At 27.4% G+C, this 23632-nt stretch overlaps 2 protein-coding genes across 4 annotated transcripts; one reads left to right on the top strand and one right to left on the bottom strand.

Annotated features, from left to right (window-relative positions):
• Positions 1 to 4: 4 nt before the first annotated feature.
• On the bottom strand, positions 5 to 15277 carry LOC135927256 (glutamine--fructose-6-phosphate aminotransferase [isomerizing] 2-like). 3 transcript variants are annotated; one of them, XM_065463208.1, is made up of 16 exons: positions 15143 to 15277; positions 14993 to 15100; positions 14835 to 14945; positions 14607 to 14794; positions 14392 to 14520; positions 11286 to 11347; positions 10904 to 10983; positions 8292 to 8387; positions 7394 to 7580; positions 5787 to 5950; positions 5011 to 5210; positions 2285 to 2563; positions 1865 to 1979; positions 1510 to 1805; positions 545 to 706; positions 5 to 436 (listed from the first exon to the last, which is right to left on the bottom strand). In XM_065463208.1, exons 1-16 carry the CDS (start codon positions 15147 to 15149, stop codon positions 392 to 394), a joined length of 2229 nt encoding a protein of 742 aa, XP_065319280.1. In that variant the 5' UTR covers positions 15150 to 15277; the 3' UTR covers positions 5 to 391. The 3 variants fall into 3 exon arrangements, with proteins under 3 accessions (XP_065319280.1, XP_065319282.1, XP_065319281.1); XM_065463210.1 differs by lacking the exon at positions 8292 to 8387 and having other exon boundaries at positions 7394 to 7559; XM_065463209.1 differs by lacking the exon at positions 8292 to 8387.
• Positions 15278 to 18085: 2808 nt separating this feature from the next.
• On the top strand, positions 18086 to 20582 carry LOC135927001 (atypical protein kinase C-like). Its single transcript, XM_065462934.1, has 6 exons — positions 18086 to 18194; positions 18741 to 18826; positions 19902 to 19989; positions 20176 to 20280; positions 20402 to 20469; positions 20526 to 20582. Exons 1-6 carry the CDS (start codon positions 18086 to 18088, stop codon positions 20580 to 20582), a joined length of 513 nt encoding a protein of 170 aa, XP_065319006.1.
• The last annotated feature ends 3050 nt before the right edge of the window (positions 20583 to 23632 follow it).

A 23632-nucleotide genomic window follows, 5' to 3' on the forward strand; every position in this document is an offset into this window, starting at 1 on the left:
CAACAATATGGAATAAATTTTATTATTTGAATCAATCGTATAAATATTTATATTTAAAATCATAAAAAAAAATGTAAATATACATAATATAACTTGAACAATTTTTTAAAAAATATTAAGTAAAATGTACAAATTATTCCTTAAAAAGGATAATATTCCAATAAAAGGCCCCACCCCGATTAGAGTTGTTTTAAATAAATGTGTCTAAAAATATAATATATATTATAATAATTTTTAGTAAAAGCATAAGACTTTATAATATAAATACATTTTTTTTTAAAATATTAGATTAATATATTAACATTTTTTTCCTGTGAGTATAAATCATAAATATAATTGGCATAAAAATTTTGTAGATTTAAGTTTGGTCAAAAAATTGAATTCCAACGCTTTATTCAACGGTTACAGACTTGGCTAAATTCCTTGGACAATCAACCTATAAATATATTTATTTGATATTTTAATAAAATTAAAATATAAGTGCCGTCGTATTTTTTAAAAAAATATTTAAATTTCAAAAGGTCTATTTTAATTTTTAACTTACATTGCAGCCTTTTAAAACAGCAATGTGGTAGGAGAGAAGTTGGAGAGGAATTACGGCTAGAATGCTTTGTAAACAATCCACCGTGTGGGGAATTTCAATGTATTTAGAAGACATCTTTTTCGTTTCCTCGTCACCTTCTTCCAATATTATCACGGGTTTACCCTAATTTTTTTAAATTAAGTTTTATAAGTAATTTTTAATAACATCTGAATGTTGTATATAAGTAATTTTTAATAACATCTGAATGTTGTATATAAGTAATTTTTAATAACATCTGAATGTTGTATATAAATAATTTTTAGCCCTAAAGCCCAAACGATATTTCAATTTAATAACATTTGAATTTTGTAAAAATATAAATCATTTCAAATTTTTCGTCCTAAAAGGCCAAGCGATACATTTCAGTCAGACTTGAAGGCCCAGTTCGGAATCAGCTCCATAAAATAGTGTATTAAAAATTACGAATCTAGGCCAAAAATTGTCATTCATCGACAATGTCTGTTAAATATATTTTTTTCTAATGATTTAGTCTGTTAAATATTTTTTTTTTCTAATAATTTCAATTTATATTTGAAAACATTTCAGAATTACCTTTAAAAATACGGAGAAAAAAATTACATAAATAAGTTCAATTGAACCCGATGAAGAAAAACTTTGCTTATTTAAATTTATTAAGCTATAATTTGTCCATGCATATTGCCGGGTTAAAAATAAAAGATTTGTATAAATCCCGGGCTAAGCTGATTAGTTTTTCAATTTGGAAACAAAAAATAAAGAAATTTAAAATATTAGAGGTGGGCCTGATAATAGATATCATTTTTAAAAAAAATCTGATCTAGGCTTTAAAATAACATGTGCTAGAAAATTCCTGGTCAACATAAAATTTTTACCTTTGTAGGTCTTTCATTTTAATCTTGTTAAAATTAAAATGCTATGAACATTTTTTTAAATAAAAAATTATATACCTCGCGAGAAATAACTTGTTGTAGGGCGTTCATGCATTTCGAATATACGGCATCTCGCGTGCAAATCATTATAATAGGCATTGTGCCATCTATCAAAGCTAGCGGCCCGTGTTTTAGTTCCCCGGCTAAAATGCCTTCCGAGTGCATATAAGTCAATTCTTTTATTTTCAAGGCGCCTTCTAGGCAAGTTGCAAAATTATAACCCCGACCCATAACGAGCAGGCTTTTATTAAGGTACATCTGTTTAGCTAGTTCGTATATAGATTTATCGAGGGCTAGGACGGTTTTAATTTTTTCTGGTGGATTTGTTATTTTATTTACATTATTAAATATATTTGTTTTTTAAAAATCATACCTGGCAGTTTTATCAATTCTTCGATAATTTGCATCCTTCTAGGTTGCATTGACATCTTGTCTTCGCACATGACCAACCCAAACATAACTAAAGATATGATCTGACTTGTGTAAGCCTGAAAAACATAATATTTAAAAAAAATGAATCATTTGTTAATTTAAAAATACAATTAACCAATTTTATTGAAAAAAATATAAGTCGCTCTCCTACACCTCTCCATTTATTTTATTGATTGGTTAACATCATTCCCCAGACCTTTATTTTATTGATTGGCTAATATTAATATCTAGATGGTTGAAAGGTCAAAATTTCTTAATTTTTTTTCTTAAAAAGATAATTCTTTTTATAAATCTGCTTCAAATATTAAATTCCCGATATAAAAGTCAAAATAATATCGTAACTAAAAAAATAAGTTAGTACTTTAGTGCTGGCCACCCCAATTTCCGGTCCAGCGTTGATATGAACTCCACAATGGCTCTCCCTGCATATACTGCTCCCGACAACGTTAGTCACACCCACTACCAATGCCCCGCGTCTTTTGCAGTATCGCAAGGCTAGAAGGGTATCGGCAGTTTCCCCGGATTGGGATATGAAAAAGCATACATCATCGCGAAAGACGGGCGTAGCTCGGTCAAGAAAATCGCTCGCCAATTCGGTTACCACGGGAAGTTCAGTCGTTTCTTCGAGCAAGGCACGAGACTATTACATATATTTAAATTATAGCAAAGGGCGTAAAAAATAATAGTCAAAAATATATATTCAGTTAGTTGCATAGTGTATAAGATGAAAAGTGGTATCCGATAACGTTTTATTTTGGGTGAATATATTTATTCACTCTTGGTAATTTTTTATATGGCAGTAAATTTTTTATTTTGAAAAAAAAAACGGTTTCAATTTAAAAAATTAAATAATACGAACATTATCAAAAAATATATTTTAAAAAAGGAACAAATACGAATATTTTGGCAGTCTCTTCAATTATTTATTATTTTTATATATCCCGTCAATTAAGTTATATATATTTTCGATCGGAACTTTTATATAATTTTTTTTTTATGAATAAAAATTTTATAACAGAATAAAGATTACTAATTTAAAAAAAACATACTCTCAAACTCAATCCCAAATATTTAGAATACTATCGATCGTAATATTATGAAAGAAAATAATATATTTAGAGAAATAAGCCACTTTAAATAAATACAGTAAATTGAAACTGAGAAATATATTTTATATAGAAAAACATTAAAAAGAACTAAAAAATATTTTAAAGGGTACTTATTAATTACCCTAGATAAGAGTGAATGCTGCTTAAAAAATTTGACCTGCTGCCGAAGGCAAAATCCTTCGTTGGGCCCTGTGGTCTATCTCAATCTTTTCCTATGGTTTTAATTAAAGTGAGGGTCTCACTTCCGAACATGCCTAAGGTATTAGTATGAACACTCTGCAAGCATATTTGTTTTTTAAGGACTTCTGCCTTTCCGATGGCAGTTGGTAACTGCAAAATCGACAAGTATAGTCCTAGGGGTAGACCGGAGAATGAGAGATATATTATCAGGGCGTATGCCGTTTCCATTTGAAAGGCCCATTGGTTCGAGGGGCATGGGATATTAACTTTTTGAGGGCAGCTAGAAGAATGTTGAAGGATTAATGGCGTAGTTGTCCGCGAGAGAATTTGTAGTGCAAGAGATGGTATCCATTCGATTTGATGGGATTACCACAATCGATGAATGGAGTACTGCATTACAGCCAAGGCGAAGGGCTATATTTTGTAACTGTTTTCCAGTCACGAGAGGCCAAGATTGGAAGGAATGGGTTCCAACCATTCATAGCCTTTTTCATTTAATATTATTTTATTGGAATTTTCCTCAAAGGGCATATTTGAAATGAAGTATTCAATGGAACGGGCGATCAAATAGCATGCCAGTCTTTTTAAATGCTAGAGGCAAGCCTGGGATAGGTCAGGATCTATAGGGGTGGATATTGATGATAATTTGAGCAACTAGACGGATGAAATAAAGGCTGAAAGAAAGTTATAGCGGGTATCCGATACTAATACCACCTGACTTGCTGGAGGGTGGCCTGAAGCCAGGATGAGTTGGGATATTTTAGAGGAAACCCTAGATTTGAATTTTATGAGAAACTAGCAAATACCTGCATTTGTAGATCGGTGCGAATTTCAGGGCGTAGAGGATGAGCATTAAAATAGTAATTTAAAAAAAGGATTGATGTGCAGGGAGGTAATCAAATAATATGTTTATTTAGACAAATGGATTTGTTTAAAAAGGTTTCGATGGCTTTTTCTCCCCCCTATCCTTGATTCAAGATGTGTCATCTCATCTTTGTTAATGACATAGTAGGTGGTGCCTAAAGAAATGGATGTAGGATTTAGGAAACATATCTCACACTTAAGGAGTGATAGCCCTGTAATATGTGAGAGATCCTCGATTATGGGGGGATATGCAGGGTTGTGGAAAGGTTGCTCGCAACCATGCCATTATCAAGATACCAGGGTGGATACCAATGCAAAAGAGAGTAGGGCCAAGGGAGTCTCCCTGTTGAATTCCCTCTTGAGACTTGATTATATTATTGTATTTTAAAAATGTTGGGCTTGAATAGCTGTGATGAATGTATGATGTGTAATCCAGAATATCTGTTATAGAACAAAGTGTTGTTGTTATTGAAAGCATGAAATTAAGTTTTAAAATTGCATCATCAGGAATACTATTTGCAATAGTTATATACGAGTAAGATGAGCAGAAAATTTTGCGCCTCCAGGAACGCCAAACTCTAATTTGAGTAGAGGCAGAAATGAGAAATGAGGAAAGAGATTCCTTGATTCGTGAAGCAATGATTTTAGAAACAGCTCTTCTGAAGAAAAACCTTAGCGAGATTGGGCCAATCCCCCCCCCCCCCGTCCTTATTTTTAAGAACCATTAGACGGGCACCAAGATGAATAGGGAGATGGGTGTTGGAGGAGGCCATTTATGGCGATTGAATAACTCGCTTCATTCCGCAAGTATGTAGGGCAAATATAGTTATTAATAAATATGTAATTTAAATTTAAGGGTAAATTTTTCTCAATTGTCCCTTTATAGAAATTTTTTTGCAAAATTACATAAGGTTAAAAAAATAAATAAAATTACCGCTAAAGCACTGTGATAACTCGTACCACAGGCGATAAATAGCAGGCGTCTGCAGCGTTTTATTTCGGTAAGGTAGTCTTTGATGCCTCCCAGAACTATAGCGCATGGGTTGTCGGCATGATTGACACGACCTCGCATGGTGTTAACGACCGATTCGGGCTGTTCGAATATTTCCTTTTGCATAAAGCTCTCATAGTTGCCTTGCAAAATTATGTTAAAATATTGGTTATATAAATCGGATGGCAATTAACATAGCTAACTTTTTCTAGTTCTTAATTTTAAATTTCGTGAAAAAATGATAAGTTGATGAATCAGGATGAACAAATAAAAAATTATTCTAATTTGAATCGAGATTTTTTGAAATTTAAAATGCCGACACATAATCATATTTAGTCGATTAATTACAATGTTTTTTTATCGTTCCACCTAACCAGTGAGAAAAAATCATAAAGGTGATTTCTAGTGTAGACCATAGGATTAAAAAAGTGATCTTAAAAATTAGTTCCACAGACAAGAGATGAAAAAGACAAATATAAGCAAGTGGTGTGTTGGCATATAAATTCGGGAATGGCGTAGCGGGGGAAGGTGATCTAGAGGCCACTCCTCATTTCAAAAATGTTTATCATGCAATTTAATGCTTTGAAATATTTTGAAGTTTCTTCGTGTAGATTATAATTATATTCTTAAAGGTAGTAATTTACGCCAAAAGAATTTTGGTTAATATTCTGAATGTATTAACAATCGCAAATAAAAAATAATTAAAAAATAGTCGATACCTTTCATAATTTGTTGAATTTCCATTTTGAGCGTTACAATTTCCCTGTTCTTTGAATCATCTAAGGACCGTTTGATGCGGTGAATGGATAAGGCGCCGTTCTTAACGGCTGCAATATCATCATCCTCTAGGTATATGACTCGATTTGTGTGCTCAATGACAGCGCTTAATGATTTTTCAAAATATACAATATAAAAGATAAATAAGTCGAGTCTATAAAGAAAAGAAAATGCTCTCTTTCAAAAATCGGCACCCTAAATTTTCAAAAATTAGTATCCGTTTAGAGAAATATATTATTTTGTTTAAATAATTATTTTTATTAGCTTTAATCTTAATATAAATATATTATATTAATAAATTTTAAATTTTTCTTGGAATCATTTTTATATTAATTTTCTTCTCCTTCTGCAAGCACGGTTAAAATGATAAAAGGCGTAAATATATTTAAGAATATGAACAAAAAGTTTGTTTTCTCCTCGTAATATTTATTGCCTAACCCTCTATATATAGTTAGCACGAATTCGCGACGAAATATATAAAAATACACAAAAATAGAGCACATTTCAGGAAAATAAAAAAAATATAGTATTTAATACGCCCTAAACTATGAATGAGGGGTAAAAAACAATTTCTTGGAGAACGTTTAGGCTCGTTACCAATTACAAGTATAGAAAACAATAATTAGTAAATTATTTATGAATCATTACACTTGTCCTTTAATAACTTTAAGCAATTTTTAACTCTGACGTGGGCAGAAATTGGAGCCCTAGGTTAGCGAATTTATATTCAATTCATTTATGAAGAGCAATTTTAAGTTTGAAACACATGATTTTACCTGAATCTTATTTTGGTAGAGTACCTATACAAACCTATAAATTTTGTTATGAACTTTAACCACTCTTAATTAGTGATGCGTAATCGGCTAAACCTAATTAGGCTTAGCTTAGCCAATTTTTAGGCTCAGCCGATACAAACCTATAAATTTTGTTATGAACTTTAACCACTCTTAATTAGTGATGCATAATCGGCTAAACCTAATTAGGCTTAGCCCATTTTTAGGCTTAGCTTAGCCAATTTTTAGGCTTAGCCTAATTAGGCTTAGCCGATTTATTCACCTAAAATCTCGGCTAAGCCGTTTTATAGTCGGTTAAAATTAGCCGATTACGCAACACTACTCTTAATCTTCTCTTCATTTTTGATTTTTTCATATGTATGAAATTATGAGAGTCCGGCAAAGTCAGGAATTAAAAATCACGATGTTATAAAACTTCGTTCAGGCTACGACATACATCCTTTTATTTCATTTTTAAAATATACTAATATAATTTTTTATTTTTAGTCAAACCTAAATTATTATTTTCATTAAAGAGTAATTTAAAATTTTATTCTAATTAGAATAATTTTATATTAAATTATAACCTTTAAGAAAATAATAAAAAAATTGTAATGCCAAAAATTTTTTTCTCTAATAAACATTTACAGTAAACTTCTATAACACCCCCTTTTTAAAAAAAAGTAATGACGCTCCTGTTCCAATCCAGTTATTAAGCCGTTTGGAAACACATAAATACTTTTATAACTCACTTAGTTTCAAAATTTATAACTAACCTGGCATCGCTGGCAAAAAAGTACTCAACTTTTTGACGCTGTTTTGAGGGAGTAAATTGGGTGGTATCTTCGTCATCTGGGTCTATAGGGTGTTTCAGAATTTTTTCAGCCTCGTAGACTTTGTCTCGGTTGGCATTAACCGCATTGATGATTTCTTCTGGTTCCCCTGATTTAGTAGGCCGGTAGTCTATCACACAAAAAAAATTCGTAAATTTTTTATTTTCAAGATATTTTTAAAAAAAACTTAGCTAATACTTTCAACCATTTATATACTGGCAAAAATTTGATACTTACCAAATATATTATAGGCGTAATTTGCGCTTGCGTCGATTAATATAAAATACATTTAATATGTACAAATTATTCTAAGAGTTATATTACGATAACGTGTAAACTCAACCTGAATACTACTATTATAAAATTAATCTAAATTTTATTTTGCAATTTTAATTAAAGCGGTTCACACTCAACTCACGTTTACTATGGGACACATCTGCTTGTTATAATGCAACATAAATGGGGTTTTCCAACATTTAATATTAGCTGATATTATATCATATAATTATTGTTTATAATTTTTTTTTTATTTATATGTATTAGTATTATTATAATAATTAGTTTTAAATATGCATATAAATTTATTGGAAAAATATTATTGCAAATAATAAGATATCAAATTACAACAAAGATTATGGTATTAAAATGGAATTTTTTAAAGTAAAATTAGAATTTTGTAAATAAACCGTTTTGTTAGATATGAGTCACTGGATTAATATTATATAAATAGACGCGAACACATTTTAAATTATGGTAGTTATGGTTAGTACAAACGAATTAGTTTCTTGTAACATAATAAATAGGGTTAAGATTGATATTATAAGACTGGTTAAGAAAATACCTTGAAACAACGCTAAAGGTGAACAGGGCATGTTTAAGCTATCAGATATGAAACTATAGTCGTCAAAACTTTCATTTAAACTATGTCTGGAACGAGCTAAAAAAAATTAAGGAAAATGAAAAGAGCAAACCAAATATTATATTAGGTCTATTAAAGAATCCTTTGGCAAATTGGCGTTAAAAAATTTATTTATCACCTTTTTTATGCCATATTAGTAATAGTTCTTCTAAGTTTAAAATGATTATTACATACAAAGCCTTAGGAGTGTGAATCAACAATGAAAATTTCATAATATATTGTGATAAATTTCATTGTCCAACTCAAGGAAATGGCCGTTACAACAGCTGATTTATTAAAATTTTCATTCGTCCATCGTATGACCTGCCAGATTTGAAAGATTATTAATAAAAAAAGATAAGAACCATATTTAATAGATCGTAACCCCTATCTTTCAAACCTTTGATTAACCCTAATCCATATTTCTTTAACCTTTAATACTACTCCTTACTTCGGATACGAATAATTACGAATAATGCCCTATTCGATTAGCATTTAAAGAGGCCTAATAGTATAAATGTATTTTTAGCACTGAAAACATTTTTTATTTTCTCAACAACTACATCCGTAAAATGTTTGATACAAATATGATGTAATAATAAGATAATTCGCGCAATATAGAAGCATTTTTTTCGGAAATAGTGCGACGAATAAACGATGAGCTTTTAATTATATTTATGTTTCTTGATTGGAAATATTTAAAAATTTTTTTTATCTATGTTGCATATATTTTTAGTTTTTGTAATATTTTTTTTAAATGATAATTTATTAATACAAATATATTTTGAAAAAAAATATTAACTACGTTTTAAAAAAAATGTTTTAGACATTGCAGGTTATCCATATTCGACAGGTGATTTTCCGATTCCCCGATTGTCAGATTCAATGGTTATTATACAACATCCGATTCACGAATAATGAGACATAAAACATAAACGTATATAAAATCAGTAAAAAAAAAATTAAATAAAAATTAGGTTATGATTGATTAAAATTTGAGAGCATATTTTATTCCTTCTAATTTGCAAATTTTTTTATTTCTATTAAGTTGAGTTAGAATACTATAATAATCAAGCGATGATTCAAAATTTCGTCATTTTTTAAAAATAATCGAGCATTAAATAAACAAATATTATTAAAATTGAAAAAAAAATAAAATAAATAAATAAGAGAGAAGATCCGTATAGTTCTTAGAAAACAAAATAAATGCGTTAAATAGCAAAAAATAAATTATCATAACACATCAGAAACATGTGGTCATACCCAGGAACTAGGCCAGTAAAATGAATTGATAAAACTTAAATCTTATATAGTAATCAGTTGGATAATCATATGATGGATCGTTAAGCCATTCATTTATCTTTCATATTTTTGATTTCCCTTCGAAACAATTTAGAAGAAAAAAACAGCCAAAATTATTCGAAATAACCAAATTTTTAAAAATTTTAGGCTGTGCCGTGAATTAATCAAAATTTTAAGAAAATCCGGGAGGGGGGGTCGGTTATGGATTAAAAAATAATACCAGGACCGGGTCCAAATTTTTTTTAGAAAAATCGACTGGCCTTGAAGACCCAAAACAAATATTATTTTATAATAGGTCGATCTTAAGGTAAGTGTCAATGTCAAACTATATATAGTTAAATGTCAACAGTAAAAAAAATTAAAATCAGTTAAGTTCTCAATTTATCAATTTTGTGATAAATTAGACACTTATTTAGTCTTTAGTAGATATAATAAACCATTCATGACCGCATATCAGAAGAATTTTGAGGGGGTATATACAGTATAGTAATATTCATATAAAAAATAAGCAGTAATGGACAGCTTAAAATATATTATTTATCTTAACCTAAAATTCTGAGTCTATGTAAAATTTACTACATTTTTGGGGAAAAAACAATTCTTACATATCATTCGAATAACTAGGCCTGTTCAACCCGAATATGAATCGAACTATAAATTACTCGCATTAGATTCTTAATGAAATCGAATAATTTACTATTCGTACATATGCCGTTAAGGATGTGGAATCCATGGGAATTCAGGGTCTCTGAATTTTACTGAGGGGAGTTTGATTTGACCGGAAATATGTAGAATATCCAGACTATAAATTTCAAACAATTTTGCCGGGAACTTTTGAACATATCTTAAATTTATATTAACCTTAATATATAGACTCAAAAATATACTAAAAAGTTAACAATTTATAAATTTTTTAGGATAGGTACTCTTAGAAAAACTGAAATATATTTCCGATGAAATCAAAATTTTCAAAATTAAAAATTGCTTTCATAACAATATCGAAGAATAGAACTTTTGTCATAAATTATTCGATATTCGTTTATTAAATGAATCTAATACGAATTATTCTCATTATTCGACTGATATTCTTTTTTAAATAGGCCCTACAATTATGAATAAAATTTCCTTTGACCATATATGCAATTGGGGGAAAGAAATTAAGTTACATTTAAAATTATTAGGCCCGATTAACCTAATAATAAATAAATTATTCAATATAATGGGAGAAAAAAAACAATCTTATTGTTGTTTACCTTTGCTGTAAAGAATAGGAATGTGATCCGTGTTAAATCTGGCGTCACTTTTTATTCCGATCAAAAGAGGGCTACCTCGCCTTTTATTAAAAAAATAAAAGTTTAAAAAAAAGGAGCAAGTTATGGGTATTGATAAAAATATAAAAACTAGGAAATTTGCAGTCCATTTCTTAGAAACCAGCATGACAAACAGATCAAAAAATAATCGGCCAAAATAATAAAATTGAGCTTACCCTTTTTAAAAATAGCGAGATGTAAAAATTGCCATATAATCCTGATCTCACTACTATATCATTATAAATCTTAAATTAAGGATAAGTTTATAAAAATTCGAGTAATTTTACGGGTGTCTAGTTAGTAATGATGTAATATTATTTATTACCTAGCAGCGACTATTTCCCCGGGGAAATGGGTACTTTTAAAGCACAAGGCAAAAGCTCCTTCCTAAAAAAAATTAATTTCTATAATTATTTTTATACAAAAAATGGTTTAAATTTGCATCGTGGTTCATGGTGGATATTATCTGATATGATTTAACGACTGATTGAAATAATAATGTCATTTAATGAAATCAGTTTTTATTAGTTTCATCTTTATTTCCAATCAATAACGATCCAAGATTTGAGAATTATATTAAACCCATAGATTCTATAAACTCAATCAGCTGTTAAATCGTTAAATCATGTAATATAGAACCCAATACGAATTTAGCTTCAGAGTTTGAAACCTGGCAGTTCCTGAAATTTTAAAGTTTAAATTTGGGTCAAAGCTCAATGTTTCCAGTTTTAAACTTTCTAAAACCTAGCAGAAAAGGAATACAAACATGTATTATAATATTCGCTTTCCAACGTTCCAATGAATGTATAACGAATTAATTTTGGGACTCGCGTAACTTTATTGCAAAGGTTTTTCAGTTATTAAGGGTTCAGCTTTTCCTCTATTTTAAATTTCTGGGTCTCTTGGGTAGATTATATTCCATTTGATTTTTATTATAAAGAGATCATCACGATCAAACACAACAATTTTTTTAAAAAAATAAATTAATATAGGTTGTTTATTTTTTTTAAAAAAATCTAAAATATTTAGAAAACGTTTACAGTATATAAAGATAAACATGTTATTGAGCCAAGATATTTTAAAATTGATAGTAAATATTTTTTTCGAATAAGATTTTAATGTTGACTTTTATGAAATATTTATTTATCAATAGTAGATTTTTTCCCGTCATTATTTTAAATGAGGTTGATAAGTAATCGCTCAAATCGAGCCAATTTTTAAAAACGGCTAATTCAATATTTTAGATAGAAAAATATTATTCAAGCCTGAAGATTTCGCCCATATAGATTAGTGATCTGCATCGGGCCTAATTTTTCAAGCCCGGCCAGGCCCGAAATTTTTTTTAAAAAAGTTTTGCCGGCCCGGCCCTAACCCGAATATTTTTTAAAAAAATTTACCGACCCGGCCCGAATTTATTTAAATATAGAAATTAATTTTTTTTAATTACTCAAAATAAAAGACATATGTTATATGTTGTTTAATTTCGATAAATAAAATCAGATATTTTTATTTTACATAAAAAATTCAATATAAAATTGATAAATTTAGATATATTTGAAAAAATTTCTAAGGTCCGACCCGACCCGGCTCAATCATTTTAAATAGAATTAGGCCCGAGCCCGGCCCGAAGCCCGTTGGGGACGAGCCGGACTCGGGCCGGGTACGGGTCGGACCTAACTTTGCAGATCTCTAATATAGATGGCACACAGTTTACGCATCCATTATGGAAATTTCGAAGTTTTTATAATATTTTTCTTGTTAAATATTAAGTTAGCCAATTTTAAGATTCGGATCAAATCGAGCAGTTTAACAACACTAGTCAGTCACAATACAAAACGTTATGTGTGACATCTTTTAAATTATTGCTTTTTGAAAGTGAAGTCCTCTATCACTTACCCCTCATTCATAGTTATTGCGAACTATACTAAATGTGCCCTATTTTAGTGCGTTTTTATATATTTCGCCACGAATTCGCGCTAACTGTGAATGCAGGGTTACGCTGAATTTATAATAAATGCGTTCTGAATTTATGATAAACACGTTATGTACAAATATTGCGTCATTTAACGCTATCGAAATCAAAGCTGATTCTTCATAGCAATAATATTTAATAAAATATATCTTCTATATAACAAATATTAAATAAAAATAATCTACTGCATTTAAAAAATTGCTAATAAAAGCTTTATAATCGTATTGCATATTTTTTGTCATAGCATCGCAACAAATCTTTCGAATTCTATCATAGCGTTCATAACGCTATTTTTAAATTATACCTATTGGCGTGATTTTGTAAATAACGCAGAACACGTTTACTATAAATTCGCCTTTTAAGGCCCGATTATATTTTTTATCATGATCTATATAGGACCAACACCAACAAATGTCTATTATATTTCAATAATAAAATATATTTTATGAAAAAGGAAATTATGAAGTATAAATATATTATAAGAAGCATCTTTTTATTATGATTCAAATTTTTATATTAAAAATAATGTTTTTAGTCTATCCTGAACAATTTTAAAAAGAAAACATGAAGTTTGCAATGTGATTAGTGTTAACTGTTTAACATCACAAGTGTCACCAATGTATCTTCATGGGAATTTATTTCTGAAATGGAAGATTTTACTATATATTGAACTAATTACAAATAACACCACTTAAATGCAAAGCATTTGGGAAAAAAACTAATTTTTTCTGGTATATTGAATTTAAGCAATAATTTTAATCTATTCATGCTTACCTTTTTAATTGATTAATAATTGTGGTTTTTAATTTGTGTAATAGATTTATCTGTTAAACATTATGAATAAAAATGGCTAAAAAATCTTTTCTATTTTTCTTAATTTAATTATTTTTTAATAATCATATTGTATCGTCATCCAAATCCTCATGCATGAGGTAAGACATGAATTCAAAAACATTTTCCTTTTTAATTGATAATGATTAACAATTAAAATTTTCTCTGATAAAAACATTTTATAATTTTTTGAACAATGACAAATAATTTTATAAAATAGGCTAGCATACAATGTGAAGCTAATAAAACTCATTATTATTATTGACTTCTAGCTAAGAAGCATTTTTCTAATTATATTAGAAAATAAGATTTTAATATATAATTGAAATTTAAACTCTTACAAATCACAATTTTGATTATAAAGTTAATTAAATTAATCCCTCTATTTGAAAGTAATTAATATTATTTAACATTATATTAGTATAAAAAGGGACTTTAAAACTTTCACATATATATAATAATTCTCACTTAATCGTTTGCATTTATACAATAATAATTAACATACATTTGAATGATAAGTTCAACTAATTTTAAAGAAATATTTCTAAATATTTGTTAACAAAAAACAAAATGCAGTATAGAATTATTTTTAAAATTTTATTTTCATAAATATTTAATAAATTTTTACTAATTGTTGAGCAACTTGTTCCACTAATTGAAGGAAAGACATATTAGGATGCTTATAGTATAAATGTTGTATTAATTTAGCTATAATTTCAGTATCCGTATCTGATTCAAATTTCATATCTTTTGTTTCCTTAAAAAAAATATTTATTACATTTTAACCATAAATTATTATATTATTCAGAATCATCTAAATATTTATCATATAATCAGTTTTACCAGAAATTTTTTAACTTCTTTGTAATTATTAATAATACCATTATGGACTACTAAAAATTGATGATCAATACCAGATCGCTGAGGATGACTATTTACAGCAGATGGCACACCATGAGTGGCCCATCTTGTGTGAGAAATTCCACTATGGATATCAAACACCTCATCAAAATTTAATACATTTGCCAAACCTACAAATATTTAATGCAATGCAATTGTAATTTTTATAACTTTTTATCTCATCTTCCAAAACTTTTACTTTACCAGGCTTTTTAATAACTATTATATTTGACTTTTTTTGATCTCCTGTGTCATCTTTGAAGGATCCATCAATTGCCAGTCCTGTTAGTAATTAAAAATATATCCCAAAAATTTGAATTCTGATTAACCTGCACTATCATATCCTCTATATTCTAATCTTTGCAGGCCTTGAATTAAGATAATTAATATTTCTCTTCTTGTTCTAGGAACTAGGAAATTAAGATAGGCAAATATTCCTAAAATATTTATAGCATATACAATAAATTTAAGTAACTTACCGCACATATTTTGATAAAATTTTAAATGTTAACTACAAATTTTACTTAATTTAGCAAATTGTAAATAAAAATTAGTAAATAAAACGTCGCAATTAGCTAATGTCAATAATTCTATTTTTTAAATAGCAATATAAACACAACTGATTTCCACGCGGAAAACATGAGAAAATCATTTAGAATAATCATTTGAAAGTGAAAACATAGATAAATTAATATAGATAGTAACAGAATCGTGCAGACGGGGGGGGGGGTGGCAGTCGTCCGGTGCTGCCAAAATTAGACAATTTTTAGGGCCGCTAAATCGTCTAAAAACTATTTTTTAATATACTACATACAAAGTCATTACTTTTTTTGTAAAATATTATTGTATATAATTTAAAAAAAAGTTTAATATGTTTAATAAAAAATCTAATTTAAATTTTACTAATTTACTGAAATGTTTTTTTCTATTTTTAAATAATCTTTAACAATTTATTAAAGTTTTCTATTAACAGAGAATCAAGATAATATGTAAGTAAAAAATTAAGTAAATTTTTTTTTTAAAAAAAATGATTTCTATTAAATGACTATTTTGATAAATATTTGGTCTATTTTCTCGTAAAGGGATACTATTTTAAAATAAAAGAGTTTACACCTTAGTCTATTTAATACATATACCTATCGGGTGGACACACTTAGATTGAGTTATTATAATTAAGATTAATTCGACTATTAAATGTACTATGTAATATGCTAGTTTCAGACTCTTTAAAAATGACGAACTTGATTAATATAAATATATTATTAATTAAGTGAATTAAATTGTTAGATCACCATATAATATTTTATATCATAACCAACATTTCATAAATCTAAAAAACAAATAGATAAGAGAACCATCGAAGAAACGAGGGATATTTTATTATAAATTTAGGAGTATCACCGATGATGGCGATATCTTTTAAATAATTTAATATGATACTCTTTATTCTTTTTAAAATAAATTCAAATAGTAAAAGTTTATAAAAAAATTATGTGATCTTTACAATTTCTTTTTATGTGATAAATATAAACTATTCACTATTTAGAAATTAATACATCTCTTAAAATAAATCACTATCAATAAAAATATGTATTTAAAATGTAAACTACAACTAGCCACCCATTATTAAACCCAAGTCTTAGGGGTAATTGATAATACATGACCAATAATTCACCAAATATGGACGTTTTTTATTTACTTCAAACTATATATTTAAACATTCCATCTATCTTGATAAAATTTTGGCCAAAAAATGATCTAGAGCGACTTTATAATAGGAATTAAGAATGGCGGTTTTTTCATAGGAGGATTTCCCATGGAATCATCTTTATTACGAAGTTTCCATAAGAAATGCGGTTTTTTTGTCCATAGGAGTCCGCTTGACACTCCTCTCACGAAGAATATGGATATGCGACTTTTTTATCAATAGACGCCGTTTAATTCATCTCACGAATAAGAATAAAGAAAATTATATAATTTCCCCGACTACAATTTCCTTGTAATGCCATAAATTTATATTTCCCTAATTTGAATAAAGAAGAGAATATATTTTCATAATTTTGTAAAAGCGTAAATTTCATATATCTCTAATTCGAATCAAGAATGGAATATATTATTTTATATTTCATAATTTCCTCCGATTATTACAATTTCCATTTAATACCGAGAATTTTATATCTCTAATTCGAATAAAATAATATAAACTATTTATACCCAAAATTCTCATGCACATCTCTTCCATTATTATCGATAAATCATTTATGATTCCATAATTTCGAATATGATTTACTAAAAATTATTTTAAAATCCTGGAATAATTCCCACTAAAAATAAAATTTTCATTCTATTCTGCAACACTACGAGTTATCATATTTCGGAAATAATTTATGCACTGGAATATGATTAGAAACATTTCTCAGATCGCGTAAATCATTCTTTAATAATATGTTGATAGTCTTTACTAATGGATTGAGTTAGAAAATCGAATTGGCAAAAATCAAAGGAATAATGAACATGAACAACTAATACCAGGTACAAAAAGTGATGTGATGCTGATAGAATCATCGATATCAGTCTTTTTGGGTCAAAGAAAATTACCTTGTAGAAAAAGCATAGAAAAACTCAATCATCAAATAGAAATATTTTTTATTTATTCTCGAAATTTAATATACTATTATTAGATCGGATGCTGTCAATTAAATATTATATGTTAGATTAGGAAACGTTAGAAGGGAATATTAATCCTCAAGATCTAATAGAATTAAAAATTGTAGTGAATATATTAAATAAGCATCCCATAAAAACTCATTTGAAAATTTTACGCTATATTAACAATAATAGGTTAAACGAAGCTTTACAAAATATAGCCATTGTTACCGTGACATCCTCAAACACAGCTTTGCTCAAATTAATTAAAACTTACCTACAATCCTGTATGGAATAGACCAACTTGTTTATTTCTTTTCAATTTTAATAGAAAATGATATCGTCTCATCGTTTTAATTATACTGATATATAATATCTTCATTTTGCAAAAAGGCGAGGAGGAAAAATAAAAGTGGAATATTTTAATTTATGATTATATTAATTTTATAATGAGCGTTACTTATTTATGTTTAAAATTTCATAAATTATATATGTTTTTAGTTTCTCATTGCGAAAACTTATCATATAAAAAGTAAATTGTGTTTTTCAAATGGCCGCCAAATTATTTTTTGCCCTCTTTTACAATTCAATATAATCATATGTTCTATTTTAGGTCCCCAAAAAATCAAAAATAAGAAATAGTTTGATCTTTTTTAAAAAAAATTTGAATACAACAAAATATTTAAACATTTTAATTCCTAATAATATGCAATCACGCTTAAAGTTTTCCTGATGTTTTCCATTTTGGATTGTAAATCATAATTTGTATATAGAATATGGCTACCGTCCGGTGTATTCGAACAGAAATAAATGTTCTTAAAACTGCCAAGAAACATCCTTTCTTGATTGGACTTTATGCATTTTATCAAACTCTGCGCAAGTATTGTATTATTTATCACCGATTTAATGAGAAAGTATGAAAATATAAAAGTTTTAGCTAGGGTCATAATAAACTGAAAACATTTAAGAAAATGAGAATTTATATGTTAATTGATTATTCCTCATGCTAATCACTTCAATGTTATAAGAGATAATTTTATCTCATGATATGAGCGGTTTTTTAAAAGGTTTACATAAAAAGTTGATCCTGAATGAACTTTCAAAAATAAACATTTCATATTATTTTTTTTGTAGCTATATAATAGTTAGGGATTTCACTTCTGGCGGTGATCTTAGATCCCTTTTAAAAAGATAAAGACTCCTTGAAGATCACGCTATATTTTATTCCGCCGAAATCGTGATTGCCATAAAATATTTGCACGACAACAGTTTTTTAGAATATATTTTTTTAAATGATATGTTCTTGTATTTATTATATATTATTGTTAATTTTAACGTAATTAGGTACATTTTTTAAGTTACTTTTATATAAACTTTTTAGAATTATTTTCTTTCTTTATAATTTCTATATATATTTTTTTATCTTTTTAGGGATCATTCATCGTGACATCAAACCGGAAAGTATACTTTTAGACCGGAAAAGCCATGTGAAACTAGGCAACTTTGCATATTGCAAGGTATGTAAATAATTATTTTGAAAAAATTTAATAATAGACATTTGTGCCAAAACTATGACCAGCGGTGCGCTGCTTTTTAGCGGCCGTCATTTTGGGCGATATAAATCGGTGCACCGACTTAAAATTTAATATATTAAATTTTCAATTTTAATTTGCTAATAGATTTTTAAGAAAAGCTAAATATAGTTAGAAATAAAATATATACAGCTGATATATAAGCATATCATGATCTTTAGTGAAAAGAAAACGAATTTTAAAATAAATAATATTTTGTAATTTTAATCATTTGTAAACGAGTATCAAAATATAGATCTATATTGTCAAGATCTAGCAGTTCTCAATTCGATCTATTGCATTTAGGAATTTTTTCTGATTTATCGCTTACTTAAATTCAACCTCTACCTTTTTTTTATCTTATTGCAGTTATTATCTCACTTATTTTTTCGATTAGATTTTTTCAATATAACTACCTAATCTAACCCTTTGTAACCAACAAAAATATTTGTCAGAATTTATTGAAATTGTTTTATAATCTTGTTTTATTACAAATGTCCAATAGAATTTCCATACGAATGATTTTCTATTTTTATTGTTTGCTGTAATAATATCGAAATCATTGATAAATTTATTAATGTATATGCAGACATCATTATCCATTTTAAAAATATACAAATAAATGGTATCCCTTATAGTTTTCTATTTGATAGAATAACAGCTGGCCGTCACAATCATAACAATTTTATTTTAATCAGAGTTTGGAACCTTTAGAAAATACTTTGATCCACGAAACATATCTGAAAACTTCATTTTAAATTACCAGGAATAGGTTCTGGAAACCGATTAGAATATCTTAAACATTTTTGTCATTCCTTAAAAAAGAATTATTTAAGCGAAAGAAATATTGCTAAACATTTATTATTTCATAAATTACCATTTCTAGTATTTGTAATTAATTCTTCTTATTAATCTTGTGTAAAAATCATATTGATTTGTATAATACTGCGAGAAAATTTATAGTTAAATTTGTTGAGCCGAGTTAATACTGATTTGTATCTACCGTAATTACTTAAATTAGGAGGGCATTGCAAAAGGCGACAAAGTTAATGGCTTCTATGGGACAATCCCTTACATGGCGCCCGAGATTATGCGTAATGAATACTATGGTAAGTATATTATTTATTTTTATATTTCTCCTTATGTCGAATGTAGAATATAATTTATATATCTTTTAAACCTAGTTTTAAAAATTTTAATAATTAGTACCAAAAGTTCATTTTTAACATTTAAATTTTAGCTAAAATTTAAAAATATTAGATAATTTTTATTCAAAAATCTATTAATTATGAAAGATTTTAGCGTAGATTGGTACTCGTTCGGAGTTGTTCTCTACGAATTACTAATTGGCCCTGTCTATTTACTAGGGTCTGATGAAGCTACCTCTCGCTACTACCAAAGTTAAATAAATTACTATTAATGTTTCTTTGAATTTTGTTTTTTTTTACTAATAATTAGCTTTTTAAAATTATTTTTATTATTAATAACATGTAATCATGTTTCATTTTTTGTTAAATTCAGCAATACTTTTAGGTCCATGGAGTGTATCAGTCGAAGCCACCTCTATATTGAATGGATTCCTCAATATGGTTTGATAATATAATTAGTGCATTTAAAATATCAATTTTATATATTATATTTGTAGAATCCTGAGGAAAGACTAGGAGGAAAGACTAGGAGGAAATCTAGAAAATGGTTTTAATGATATTTCATCCCATTCATTTTTTGCATCGATACATTGGGATAGGGTAAAATGTGTTTTATAATTTAAAAAAAGAATATATACATAGTATTATCTTATTTTTAAAATTAAATTTTTCCTCCCTCTTCCATTTAGCTCCAAACAAAGGAATTATACCCACCTCACAAACCGATGAGAAAAATGAAATTTGGGGTTTTAAGATATTTCTTCGATGCGTTACTATATTTAGCATACATGAAGGATTTAATGTGATTATAATTATTATTATCAAATCTAATAAATAGTGAAAAAATAATATTGATTACAATTTACGTTGACATATGTTATATTAAAACAATTTATTAATTTAATTGTCTTTTATATAGGTTGAGTTTTTTAAATGCTGATTAAATTTATTTAGATTTAAGAACAACTTAAGTTAAAGTTTTTGAAATTAAAATTAAAATATATTATTAATTTGTAGCAAATTATTGAAAAGTATTGTTTTTTGAAAAATTTATTGTAGGAGTTCCAACATATGACTAGTTTCATATAATCCTATGCTAATATTTTTTATTGTTGCTTATGTAATTTTCGCTTATTTTTATGTTTAAACAAAATGCCTTAAGTTTTATATAAATCAGGGAATGAATCAAGATTTTATATATGCTTATTTATTAAAAAGAAATATGATAAGTTAGAAAGTCCTGCAAGTTTCACCAAAAGCAAATGTATAAACGCCGACAATGGTATAAATATTTTTAAAAAATTTTGATTTTATATTGTTAAAAACACCAACTGGGATTATACTAAATAAAACCCGAAAAAACGAATTTTCTTATAAAAAAAATGATCTATAATAAAGTAATGGCTTATCACCACTTTTACCATCACAACTAATTCTCTGAGATTGGCTATAGACTTATGGAAATCAAACTCTCCAATTATTTCCTTGCTTTTATCTTCCATACACAAAATTGGGATTTACTCTTATTCCAGCATTTCGTTTATATTCTTTTACTTGAAAGCAGCTTTAAAACGCTCTTCATAGATCTATAACCCAGATATCATCTCCCTAATAAATCAAAGTAGGGATTCTTCATCAAAAATTTAAAATTTAAACTTAGGTTAGGAATCGAAATCTCAAAGCCCTGGCAATAATTTTCAGGCTAAAATATTGAGTTAGCCATTTTACACTTGTTTGTACATCTATATTTGCTTTCATTTAGAGTAAGGTAAAAATAAACAATATTTTGGCATAGCAAAATGATTGGTTAAATAAAGGTGCTAAATCTAAATTAGATATTCTAATTTGATTAATGCTAAATTAAATGAATCTTTATAATAAAAATCATGGCCTTTCCCGAAAAAACAGTATTTATGAAAAATAATGATGGTTTTAACCACAATATTAACTAGGCAAGTATTACCGCATTCTTAATTTTATATATAAAAAAACGAAAATAAAAATTATTAATTTACTCGAGTTCATAACTACTGTTTAGGAACTAAGTTCACAACTCGAATTAGTTTGGGAAGATTATTTCGATCCAAAACTTGGCTCCAGTTGTAGACTTAGCCGATTGACAACACTTATATATAACCAACACTGTTTAATTTGGGCACCATCATGGCTAAGATTTTGTCCAATTTATCGAGATTTAATGTTTAAAAAAATCTTTTACCAATATGTTATATTCTCAGTTTAACAAAAAATAATTAAAATTCTATCCCCTGGTACAACATTATTTTGTGGCCAGACACTAATAATTAATATAGCAGACAAAGATGCCCTAGTTAGAACCACTAAAACCACTTCTACTAATATTTTTTTTGAATAAAAGATACTAATATAATAGAAAATCTTGAAGACGGGTTTTTTGAATCTAAAAATACTTAAATGAATATTTTTGATAATTTTTCTTATATTAAAAATATGTATATAAAATTAATAATTTCTGATTGTTTAGACTTGGTAGATTTGGCCGAGTTTCTAAAATAAAATTAATAATTTTTACATCAATATATTTTGCCCAATTTTATCTAAAGATGTAATAGCTAACCCCCCAATAAATTTATCCTATTTCTAGCCTACCCTCCTTAAGACACCCCTATCCCAAATAAGCAAACTCTTCCTATCCCCCCCCCCCTTTCATGCCGAAACTATGAGATAAAAAGTATAACGAATAATGTTAGTTGTATTATATATTAATTCCTTAGAATTATTGCTTTTTTTATAAAGATTATTAGAGTTTGTCTGTATGAGTTTGTCCACATCAATTCATTGGCTTGAGGATGAGTGATAAATAACATTATATAGATTAAAGAAATAGATTTAATATTGTTTGAATTTCTTAACAAAAATGATTATCACCGACTAATTGGTTATATTACCTCAAAGAATAGTTGCATTTATTAAATTTATGGGAGATGTAACCCAATTTTAATATAAGGGGCCGCTTCTTGTAAATATTTTAGCGTTGAAATAATCTATCACCGATTCAATATATATTGATTTTTTAGATTATTAATAATTAATATTTGGTTTTTTTATTATTAATTAAACCCAAATATTGTTCAACAAAAATATACAATATATGCAAGTAAATATAACGTAAAAACATGAAAAACAAATCAATGATAAACCATTTACATCTCAATTATTTATAAGTATACATGGCATTGTATTCTTATTTATATATTAATATTAAACGAATTTAAATTTATACAGGTGAAAAAAGTAGGATAGAATTATATAATTCATTTATCAAAAAAAGTTATATAATATATATATATATAAAGATGCAAGGCGTGTAGCCAAGAATTTGTTTGCTTGGGAAGAGTTGGATAAATAAATGCAAATTATTAAATTTGGTATGATTGATTCTTGAAAAATTGTTTCGTTTTTACTTTCTGACTAGTTTTCTTGTTCATGAATCATTTTCTTTTATAATTTTAATTAATAGCAAATTAAAAATGCTTACTAATTTTCCCGTAGTCAAAGTTTTCTATTTCGGTTCTTTATATGAATATTACCCCAGGCAGGCCAATTTTTTCTGAAGAATAAGTTG

The sequence above is a fragment of the Gordionus sp. m RMFG-2023 genome, chromosome 3 (genome assembly GCF_954871325.1).
Source record: "Gordionus sp. m RMFG-2023 chromosome 3, tfGorSpeb1-WG-v2, whole genome shotgun sequence".
In the NCBI taxonomy this organism is placed as follows: domain Eukaryota; kingdom Metazoa; phylum Nematomorpha; class Gordioida; order Chordodea; family Parachordodidae; genus Gordionus; species Gordionus sp. m RMFG-2023.